At 37.1% G+C, this 12214-nt stretch overlaps 1 protein-coding gene across 6 annotated transcripts in view; it reads left to right on the forward strand.

Moving 5' to 3' along the window:
* The window catches only part of AGFG1 (ArfGAP with FG repeats 1), a 36074-nt gene that overhangs the window by 11161 nt on the left and 12699 nt on the right, over positions 1 to 12214 (forward strand). For all 6 annotated transcript variants that reach the window (XM_090147281.1, XM_031596339.2, XM_090147283.1 and 3 more), the window contains exons 3-5: positions 7718 to 7833; positions 8369 to 8531; positions 9564 to 9720. In XM_090147281.1, the coding sequence (XP_090003407.1) occupies positions 7718 to 7833; positions 8369 to 8531; positions 9564 to 9720 (436 nt within the window). The remainder of the gene's footprint in view (positions 1 to 7717; positions 7834 to 8368; positions 8532 to 9563; positions 9721 to 12214) is intronic.

The raw sequence follows: 12214 nt of genomic DNA on the forward strand, positions 1-12214 counted from the left end.
GTGTATTGTGTGAGGTTGAAGTTCCCTTAAAAACAAAGGGTGAAGTTTTCTTAGTTCCTGAAATAGTAACTTTTCCCCGGTTGTCACAACTTGCTGTCTTCTGTGACACACGTGGTTAAACCTGTTCTTACTAGAAGGCTTCCCCAGAGAAACTGCATTTGGAAGAGACTATTCAGAGCATTTTCTCTTAAAACATGAGATACTATTGCCTTCCCTGTATACCCATTGAAAATCTTTCTAGTGAAGTTAACTTTTGGCTGAGTTTTTACTTCTTCGGGCTCAAAGCCAAACCTTCTTGCTGTACTTGGAGAGATGTATATTTTGGTGTTGCTTATTCATCTGCAGGTAGACTCCCAGACTCTGGTTTTACTAATGTTGCAGTTAGCTCGCTTGTATGGCAAGAATGGAGTTGCCTTCAAGCTGATATTCCTCATGTGCCTTCTGAAGTCCTTTTGAAGGGTGAAGGCAATTCTGTTTGTCTGGGTGGGATTTTTTCTCCTTTTCATGAAGAGCAATATATAAGGGATTTTAATACTCATGGTTGGTATGCTAAGGAGCGTGTGGTGTGGAGACTTCCTTAGTTATGAGCATTCGAAGAGAACTGATATTTATTAGGCCTCTGATTCAATAATGCAGTGTTAGTGGAAAGTGAACTTACTGCTTGTGGTATATAGATGTAGTACTCATCTCATTACTATTGCAGTTGTGAATATCTGTACAGCAGCTTCTTACCATATAGGAAAAATAGTAATATGAGGCAAAGCTCTTATGTGATAGTTAATTTTTCAATGTTTTTGACATCTGCCAGATACTTTAATTTTTCTCAATAGCTTATTCTAAACTAGTAATGATGGCAAACGACTTTGTTCTTGTATTTGGAAAAACTGTTTTGCTCTGGGATAGATGCTCACCTGAGTTATTGAGCAGAATGCTGTGTAGGTGTGCTTGGCTGCCTGAAAGTAGTTTAACAGTGCTTAAGTATGCTTTCCTGTGTCCTTTACTTAGTGGTACCTGCTGCCCTGGGATAGATTGGGATAGAGCTAATTTACTTCATAGTAGCTGATATGGTACAAGTGTTTGCTACCTGTTTCCTGTTCTGTAGATTCCAGGAGGATCTGGAACTCCAGAACTGGTAGCAGTATGGGTCTGGTTCAAAGCTATTCTTTGGGCTGAACAAAATGCTGCCCTAGAATTTTATTGACTGTGGAAAGTAGCTGAGAAACTAGGAGTGGAAAGAATAGTAATAAGCTGGCCCTGATGAGTCCTGACAGCGTGAGCTGTGCAGTCAGGTGTCCTTGTGGTATATCCCTGGTTCTGTTAATACGATATAGGGATGGATGAGCTGACTGCATGTGGAACTATGTCTTTGTTAGCAGGATTTGCTAGTATGGACTGTGCTGATGAAAGCAGCTGTAGCTTTTGGGCCCAAACTGTCTTTGAAATTTGTGTACTGACAGTATAAAATTCCTTTAACCTACAGAGATTAATGAATAATATTGACATTAGAAATGCTGAACTACTAAACAAAGCTATAACTTGCTTACATAAGGGAACTGTTTCCAAATCTTTCTTCCTGTGGTGAGTGTTATGTTTTGGAACATAGTTCTGGTGTATAGTAATCTGTAGTTATTTGCACTGTCAGCATTACATTTGGTGCACAATGGGATATTTTGTTGGGGGGAGGGAGAAATCTAATTTTGTGTTCACCAGACTGCTGAAAGGTAATATCTCATTAGAGCTTTTTAAACAAGTCTGACACAGGTAATCTTCCTATGCAGTGAGTTGTCTGGGTCTAAACAAGAAGTGCCCTGTTGCTGTAGGTCTAATAGCGTGTATTTTCTACTTAAAGTATAGCTTCTCCCAGCAGAAGTACGTCTCTTACTATAATTCATCCTTGCCATGCTGCCTTTTACTGCATAGCAGGGCCTAACTGAATCTGTATGATTCCTAACTAGCATAGCTAGGCTAACAGGAATTTAAGTGTAGTGGCTCAATGTGTTGTGTAAGCAGAAGGCTTTTGTTTCTCCCATATCTGCCTTCCCACACACACTCAGGAGATCTATATCAGTGAAATAGTTATGACATGGTGAAATGTTTGGTGGCTGAAATACATAGCACTAAAACAGAAGTAGCTGAACTCTCAAATTCTCAGGCTTTCTGCAGAATCGAGTGGATACAGCTGTTTTCTCTGTGAGCAGTTTTTAGAGTGTCTTTCTCTCCCCACCACATGAATCTATAGTTATCCTCCCATCACCACCAAATGCAACTATCCAAACCTAGAAAGAGATAAATTGGTACTCCTTTGAGCCCTGTCTGGAACTCCAAAAAGTAAGAAATAAACTAGGAGGCTGGGTTTTAAACCAGAAGCCTTTCTGGTCAACTTGGTTTTGTGAAGTACCAGATACACAGTGAGTAGTGTCAGTTCTTTTGTCCGCTGTGCCAAAGCTGAAAACAAAGGCAGTCCCTCAAACTGTTGGACTATAAAAGGTGTATAGGAAAGAATGTGGGTAAATGCATTTATTCTAGGAAAGAGTTTGTCCCTCAAATAGAATAGTTGTTGAGTATTGACTCAGAGAAACCAATGATATAAAGACAAATTGTAGAATCCTTAGAGTTGGAAGGGACCATACTGTATATGCACTTGGCCCAGTTTTTCCTTTTTGTGATAAGTTATGTCAACTTGCAGTTTCTGCCTTTCTACCTCCAGGGTTTTTATCTAGGTCAGGGTGAGTAGGTTGAAGCTGGTTGTGATTCTCTTTTCCTTATTGCTGCATGCTGTACTTGCTGATCTAATTCTGCACTTCCCAGTATCTAGTTGCCAAATGTCTAATGACATCCCTTACAGGTCTGGAGCTTGTTGGCAGAGAACAGATGCTGTTCTTCCCAAACCAGTTGTAAAAGTGTCCTCACGAACTTTAAAATCCCACTAGGATAGCTATTCTGAGTCTTGATTTCTTCTAATTATTGTCACTTAATAAGGTTTGCTCAACTTTGCTTTATTTTGTTATTTTGCAGCTCCTATGGTATTCACTGAGAAGTAGTAGAGGCAAGCAAAACTTCCAAGTCTTCCATCTGTCAACCTTTTAACAAACTGGACTTTCACATACTGCATGCACTTGCTCATTGTGACTTCAGCATGTCTTTTTTCTTGCTGCACTGGTGACTCAATGGGACATGAACTAATTATACTTTTCAGGGACAGTGGACAATGATTATGGATTGTTGGATATGTTCCACTGTTTCTAGGGGCTCCCATGTAACTTGAATGTTTACTCTTGGCTCTGAATTGCCAGGCTCTTCTCATCTAAGAAGAGCATTTTGTTTAATAGAGCTTTGGTTATCAAAAGGAGGAGTATAGCGTGGCTTTTAGTGGATGTACAGAGCTTTTGAGCAGCTTTATTTGTGCTGCTGTTGTGAAAAGAACAATATTACTGTTAAATGGCTGAACCATGGCTAGCTCAAGAAAATGAAGCGAAGTAGAAGGATTTCAGAAAGCCTTAGCATTTCAGATCTGGTACCTTAATAGAGAAGTTGTGTAACTTTGTGATGGGTTTGGATGCTTCATATACTGCAGTCTGAGAAAGAGAACAGGAGGTAATTCTGTGAGAATAGAGCTTAAGATTATCTTGAAACTTGGGCAGTATCATTTTCCTATTTGGCCCTTCAAGACTGATTCAGGTATGAGATAGTTAGGTGTTTATTAAAAAAAAAAACAAAAAAAAACCATGCTCTTCAAGGAATTTAGGTTTGATATCCCAAAGCATATAAATAATTTGTGTTTTTTAATATTCTCTCTCTTTTCTTATAGTAAGCTTATATTCAAAATCTTTAATAGAACATCTAAACTCTTAAAGCATGTTTTTGAGAAGCTTTATGTGCCCTCTACCATCTTTTTGCACCTATTCTTTTTTTTCCCATGTGCTGGAGGTGATGCCTGAGCACAAGTCAGCACCTGCTGTGAATGACTGTGTGCTAATTTGTCCAGGTGTCCTGAGGCAACTCAGGCCAGACAGAACATAGAACTGGAGCTCATACTGAAGTGTTCTCAAGTGAAGCTGCTGATCTGATTTTCTGCTTTTTTTTTTTATGATTAATCTTGTAGTATCTCAAGTGCTGTCAAATACATGTAGAGATTTAAAAAACTGATAAGTGGGCAGTGACTAGGGTACCCTAGATGTAAGTGCTGAATACCCCACCATAACTAAACTTCAAATGATGTGACATTAATTTTAAAAAAAAAAAAGCACACTTCCTTGAGCTTTCCTATAAGACTAACAGTTAAATAGCTTTGAAATAGTGTAATCTGGTCAATAAAGCTGCATTGCACTGGCTATTGTATAAGTAACTTCTTAGCTTAATATGATAGAAAGGTGACTTTCAAATTAAAGCATTAATGAGTTCTGTCTCTGACTACAATTAATATTTCCTTGTTATAATTTCCAAGTTTGATTTCATCCTACAATACTGCGCAGCTTTCCACTTTTTTTTGTAGATAGCTGACCATGGTCTGTTACAGCTTGCTTGAAGCATAATCAATGTGTTATTGTGGATCCCTGTCAAGTCAGATGATAGTAACAAAAGTATAGCTAGAAAGAGCGTACAGGTCACTAGCAAGCAAGCAAAGACAACAGGCCTTTTATTGTGCTCTCAGTGCTTGCTCCCAATGGCTGCTGATGTTCAAAGCATTGGGTGGTACTTCATACAGAAATAGACATAACTGTGTCTTTTATTAGTTTCTCATGTGATACTAAAGCTTTATTAAAAAAAAAAAAGCCTTTCTAAAAAGACTCATTTGTATTTAAGATTTCCAGAACATTATATTTATTCTCTTTATGTAAAGAAACTAAGGTGTGTGAAAGTTTGACGGTAGTAGAAATATTAGTGAAAACTGTTGAATAAATGAGCACTGCTTGCTGAAGCACGTGAGTGTAAATGTAGGTTTTTCTGCCTGGGTGCTGTGTGTTGTGGTATTCCCCTCTTACACAAGTATTAGAAATACTCTTCTCCCTGCTTCCAGTGACAGAGCCAATAAAGGGTGCCCAGCAGGTTTAATTAGTTCTTAGAATGACTTAAGGCATATTCAGTTACTGCTTTTGTGTTAAAGTGTTTAGAAGAAATTAGTTGCTCCAGGAAATGTTTTTAGAAGCTTGAAGGTTCAACGTGCAAGAACCAACTCCTTCAAGAAGCTCATATCAAGTATTTTAAACCAGCAGTGTATTTGGACAGTACAGTCCTTCTTGTATAGTCCTACAGCTATTTGTGTACACACAACTGTTGCCTCAACCAGCTGTGTAGCTGGTAATGACATAAAGTTGTAAAGGATCTCTCTTTCTCCTAGAAATAACCAGTATTGCTCAGGGGGTAGTTGAGGCAGAGTTAATCTTTGTTGCTGATGTATTCTTCCCACCCTCTGAGTGCTGAGGCACTTCAGGGTGAAGATGAGACAGAAGATTGAAGGAGAAAGTTTAAAAATGAAAACCAACAACAAAAAACCCCATGGTTTGAATTTGAATTGATCTCACATTGAATTTCCATGCTACTAGTGGCATGGCAATTGTGATTAGTTTCTTGGATCTGATTTTGGTGTAGTAGAAGAAATGGGAAGAATTCAGCGGCCTGAAATGAGTAGGGAGCAGCACCTCCTCTTTTGCTCATGATCTTATTTTAGGCTGGATGCACACTGATCAGTGTACAGCCCTTTCTACAAGTCACAGGATAAAGTAGAGGCTTATCCAAAATTAGGTACAGCTCTTTCTTTCCATCTGTGCTTCCGGATGTTCCTTGAAATGTTAGAACTGGGACTGGGGAAGCGAATGGGGACAGCAATTGTGTGAGTTCCAGTACACCAATTCCTGCTGTATCTTTCCAGAAACAGGATTTTTCTGCTCCTAACAGTCAGCTGGCTGCTAGTTGGTGCAGTTGTACTTACAAATGTAAATGTGAAAATGCTACTGCTGGCCCACATCAGAGCATCCTGTACAGATTTCTAAAGTTAGACCTGTAAATGTTTTCCATTTGTATACTTTGTCAGTAGAATTGATGGACTGAAAGATTGTTACTGTGTAAAATAGTGTTTCATACTCCTAGCTGTTATTTTAGGGCAGGCTTTTGAGTTTAACCAAGTCTGTGGTTTGCAACCTATTTATATGAAGAAGTATTACACGGTTACCTTTGGTTTCATTTCATCTATTATCAGACTGCAAATGATGACTGTTTCTTTGCAAACTCTGAACAGTATGTTAAACTTAATTCCTTGGTGGAATATAGTTGCTAAATGAGTGCTATATAACTGATGAACTTATTTTGAAGTAGAGGCTACTAATGTTATTTTTAGATGAGTATTTGAATCATTAATTTAGCTGTCCTTTGATTCTTAAATGTTTCCTGTTGCTTGCCCCTATCCAGTAAGCAATGGAGTATTGGATTTAATCAAGCTGAATGAAATCAAGATGTCAAATGTGAAATATGTACTTATGCTGTCTGTCTAGTCCAGAGAAATCTTTGAAATGACTGATCAAATTTGATGGCCAGCGTTCCCAAAGATAAGTTGCTCCAATCTGGGTGAAGTGGCTACAAAAAGTTGCACCCTCTCACGCACCTCCTCCCCACCAGAGTTAGTGCCTGTATTGGGAAAGCACAGCTGCTACCTTAATTTGCCAGCTTTCAAGGCAGTCAGTCTGTGCAGCTCCTACACTTGTTAGAGTACGTGCTTCCTCTGAAGGTCATTGGAGATGATGCTGGAAGGCATGATACTATTGCAGGGATGGAAGGGAGCAGTTGTAGGAGACTTAGAAGAGGGATGGCCAGAATGATTTCAGAAGTGCTGTGGGAAGAAAGATGTGCATTGTAAGTCTTCTGACTCTGCTTCTCTGGAAGAAATCTCATCTAAAATGTCAGCCTCTGTTTCTAGAGGTTAGCTAATGTTTGGTATGCTGTTCAGATGTACGTTTAGGTTACCTATGGAGTATTTGTAAGTCCTGATTTTTAACAGTACAAAAACTTTTGTGTCTTTTGGTTTCAATAACAGTCATCTTTCCTCTCCTTTTGGTCAGGAATTCAAGCTGAAGCATATTTTGCAGTTGGTTTGCCTCTTCCTATCTTACAATTAAAAAATTCTATCTGCAATTAAAAAATGAAATCAAAGAGAGTAGTTTTTTCCCTCTTCTCTCATAGATGGTCACTTAAATATTTGATACCAAAATGATATCTAAAGTTTAGAGAGAGGTAAGAAAGACTGCTTAAAAATAAAATAAAACTCCTGTATCCAAACAGTATCTTAAATAGTAAAATTGGAATATTTTAAAGCTTCTGTCTGGAACTTCATGATATAACATGGAATCTGTTGAAGCAGTTTACACTGTGAAGTACAAGTAATGCTGTGTGTAGAAATAAATGAAACGGAAGGGTTAAAGTTCATCATAAGTAGCATTCAGATGCTTTGTCCCTTTATAAAAACATATTGCAAATACTTTGCAAAAGCAATGTTTTCCAGTGAAATTGGATGTTACGATTCACTTGCCCTGCAGAGACAGATGGTCTTTCAATTTCAAGTATTTAGACCAGTACGTGCTGCACCAGAAGCTTGATCTGGAACAAAAACTGTGCAGCCACACACTTTCTAATGCTTTGATTGCATTAGCAATCGTAAACTTGAATAGGTTTTGAACTAAGGTATTTTCTATTATTAACCAGTCATCTTTATTTTTAATCTTCTAAGGTGTGCAAACAGATTTGGCTAGGCCTATTTGATGATAGATCATCAGCAATTCCAGACTTCAGGGATCCACAGAAAGTAAAGGAGTTTCTACAGGAAAAATATGAGAAGAAAAGATGGTAAGAGAGCTGTGCAATTTACAATGTTTGCTTCTGACGAGAAGTAAATATTGACTGTTATTCTTGTGTGCTTTCCCTTTTTTGTGCTCTTTAGACTAGATTGCACAACTCTAAGGTAAAATGCTGTATTGAACTTTTATTCATAGATCTACTGGAAAGCAGGAGAGGGGAAAAAATTATTTAAAGAACTTTCTCAGTGTGTAGTTCATATTGATGACATTATCTTAAGCCATTTCTATTTCAACAGCAATGTAAAGTAGGAGTTGTGCAGGCTTTTCTTAAGAGGTAGAAGGTGTGGGTGGTTTGTATTCCAAATGAAATAAGTTTAAAAATGAATGACTTGGCATTCTAGTCCATTAAAAAAAAAATTGACATCTAACTCATAGGCATTTTGCAAATGACTGATGGTTTGTTGTTGAGTCAGTGGTTAGAACAGCGAAGCTGAGATCTACCTGTTTTCACACTTGAGTCTTGTGGATGTTTGAGAGAAATTTTCATGTTAAACTTCTAAAAACAATTGCTCCTTTGGATGTAGGTATGTTCCTCCAGAGCAAGCAAAGGTGGTGGCATCAGTCCATGCATCCATATCGGGATCTTCTGCTAGTAGTACAAGCAGCACACCTGAGGTGAAGCCCCTCAAATCTCTCTTGGGAGAAGCTGCACCTGCACTGCACTTAAACAAGGGCACACCTAGCCAGGTGAGTAACAAAAGGACAGAACTTCAGTAATAGTTCAGTAGTATATCTTGTTCAGTGGCATAGGAATTTTTGCAGTAGTAGCTTTTTATAATATAACCATTTAAGCTTATTTTGTGTGGTTTGTTGAAGGATATAGGTGTTTACAGATCAGGTTCTAAATTTAAGTTGTTTCTAAAAAAAATAAAAATTGACTTTTTTCATGATTATCTTCAAAATGCAGATTTTTTTTTGAGTGACTGGCAAGTCTAATTATAACTTTTTTAACAGTTATAATTAACAGTTGCTTAAATATGTCAATATGCTGAATCCAGTGCATTGTATTTCAAGTATTTTTTTCTTTAAGAAACAATAAAATGGCTGACATTCATTATTAATTTCATGGTTAATAGCACGTACATGAAAAACATGCATGTCCGTTATTACTTTCTCTGTATTCTGTGGCTGTCTTACCAAGTGTTGTTTAGAAAGCCTCTGTATGCTGTTGTATAAAGCCAAACAACACTATGTACATACTTTAAAGAAAAGATGGCTTTTGAAAAAATTTTTTTACCTTTAGGGTGCAGGCAGCTCTTCAGCAGACCTCTTACAGACTCGCAGTGGAAATTTGGAGCTTGCAGCCTTTCTGTGATGTTCTTCAGTATTTTCCTTGTGCTGAATTCTGAAAACTTTTTCAGAATGCAGTGAATAACTATTTTCTAACTTGTAAAATAAAGTTTTATTGCTTGTATTTGAACAGTGTTTACAGTTTGAAATGCATAATTTTGACACTGCTGCTTTTAAGCTGCTAATTTCTTCTTGTATGATACTTTAATCCAAAAGTCTGCTGCAGAGTTCACTTAAAAGCTGCCACAGTATTGTAAAGTAACATCTTCCTCCTACTGCAGGAGAAAAGTTTGTGCTGTATACAGCATCTTGAACTTCAAGAATAAATGACTTCTTAAATAAGCTTAGTCTGTTCTCTTTCTTCTTAGCATTTTGTAAAAGCCAATTTGGTAAAACATTGGTTTTAGCTAATTTGGATGTTGTTTGTAGTCTCCTGTTGTAGGCCGATCTCAAGGACAGCAGCAACAAGAAAAGAAACAATTTGACCTTCTCAGTGACCTTGGCTCAGATATCTTTGCTGCTCCTGCTCCTCAGTCAACTGCGACAGCAAATTTTGCTAATTTTGCACACTTTAACAGTCATACAGGTAAGTATTCTGAGCAACATATCCCTTTTTTGTATGTATAATATGTAGCTTTAATTTTTGATTACTCTGGATTCCACTTTCTCACAAAATTAGTATATCTAATTTCTGTGCTTTGAGAGTGTTTTATTGTTTAGATCTTTCTATATGGAAGTAGAAGACACAAATACTGGTAATCCTGTTTTGTTTTTGGAGTGGGAGTTGCTGTAGCTATTTTCTATGATATGTATGATTAGAACGTTTTCTGCCTACTGACAGAACTTTAAATTCTTTGGAGGAGAGAGTGAAAGGATGAGTAACAGAATGTAGAAAGAAGCTGATATTAGACCTTTAATTTTCTTTTTGAAAAGTATTAGAGTAGTCATGGAAAGAAAGCAAATAAAAAAAACTAAGGGAGATCAAATGCATTGACAGTATCTGTCAATTTGTTACAGGAAAAACAAAGGCACTCTCAGTTTAAAGAATAATGTCCCCTCACCACCCTCACCTTGTTTCTATTTGAAAACTGAATAAAGCCTATATGTGTAGTATTCTCTACTTTCAGGGCGAGTAAACAAGCCTTGAGCACGTCTTCACTGGGTGAAGTAGGCTCTTACTCTTTAAGAATGTCTTCAGTAAAATATATTGAGCCCTCAGGGTGTATTTTCAGCCAAATAACTTGAGTCATAGCAGACTATCCTAAATAAAAAGTTGATTCTGCAGTCACTGAAGTATGTTGTTGTGAACTTGCTTTGTAATTGTGGGAAAGTACCTTTGCTTGCCTGGCCTGAATGAGCTTTCCATCTAGTTTTTCTGAGAGAAACTAATTTTGCTAAGCCAACAAGAAAAAGGGATTCTCAGAAACTTGAAACTGTTAACAACTGAAAGGAAGAGAGAGTGGGGGAACTTCAGTCACACACCTGAAGAATTAAGCAAAGAATCTAAGACTTGCTTAAACTTAAATATCAAAAAATGATGCGTACTTAGTTGAATTCAGTAATAAAGAATAGGAAATTCTGTTGCAGCATGTTTTGTGAAGTCCTTAACATAAGATTTCATGTTAATCACTGTTTTGAAGGCATATTTAAGTGGGGAAATTTGTGCTGACTGGTCAATATTGTATATTTCTACTGTTGACACTTAATTCAGTACAAATTTGTACTGAATTAATCTGTATTCACATATACCTTGAACAGGACTTCCACATTCTAGAAGCCACATGTGTTAGGTATGTTTTAGTACTGTGTTCCAAATCTAGGTAAAACTCTTCTGTATCTCTTCTGGTCCATTTTTGAATAAGTAAAAGAACAGTATAAATGCTCTAGAATAAATATAGCATTAAGATTATGTTAATTTCTTGTCAAAGTAAGTGCTGAAAAATCAAAATTCTGAGTAATGCCCAGGTGTTATGACTAATTTTCTGTTTCAGATATTACATTGTGATTGTTCCTTGACTCCTACAGAAAAGTTTTAGAACCCCAAACAGATTCAAGTAAATTAATTTCTAGAATGCAAAATCTGAGTAATAATGTAATTTGCTGGTTTTGCAATTAAAGCACAACTAAGCATAGCAGCTGACAGGAAAATGGTAAAGAACTGTGTTGTGACTTGTGAAGCCTAATGTGAAGTTTAAAGGTAGTACAGAAAGTGTTGCTTCTGGTATGGCCCTCTTTTTCCCAAATTCTTCTGATGTATGTGGCTCAGGATACAGTTTCACACTGAGAGGAAAATGTGCTGACTTTACATGAATTTCCTGTACTTAAGTCACATAGTTTTTGCAAAACAATGCATTTTTGAAGGTGATGGTAGCAATCTCTTTATAAAAAACTGTTCTTTGTAGCTTCCATACTGGTAAGAGTGTCAAAAAAGGATTAAACATTTTGGCTTACAAACTAATAGACTAGGGTGTTGTCTGTGCAAGTGATTTTAAATAGGTTTGATACAGGATAACTGTCACTAACAACAGAAGAGACTTTATTTAGAAAAAAGTATGACACAGTTACTGCCTTCTTGAGAACTGTTTTTCAATTTTCTAATTGTTTCCTTTACATTAGGATTTTTTTTTAGTACTTCCTACCTCTTATTCCATACTAGGTAGTGCAAACCTCACAAAGAAACTAAGCTGTGGGTGTAGCTTGTGTTTCCATGTCAAATTGGAGATAGGTGTAGCCAGCAAGTTTTTGTACTGCTTTATTGATTTATAGCCACAATAGCAGTTGTGAGTCTGTGCTGATTTACAGTCTGCTCAGGTTCCTGAACTTGGTGTTGTTCTGGGGCTCTTGAGGGGAGAGCTTAGGATGGACGGTCAATTTGAAAACTTAAAAACATGATTTACAAATTATTCCAGTACAGGAAATTACAAGTCTTGCCCACTCTTTACCTTTGTGCTACTTCAGCACAGATTTAAATATTACAACGTGAAATAGAGCAAGATCAACATCAGAATGTTCTGCAGGAGTCTTTAAAACTCTATTGGACCTGCTTGCAAGTTGTACTGTTGATCCAGTACAATTCAGTG

This window comes from Phasianus colchicus, chromosome 10 (genome assembly GCF_987193195.1).
Source record: "Phasianus colchicus chromosome 10, bPhaCol1.hap1.1, whole genome shotgun sequence".
NCBI classification, from domain to species: domain Eukaryota; kingdom Metazoa; phylum Chordata; class Aves; order Galliformes; family Phasianidae; genus Phasianus; species Phasianus colchicus.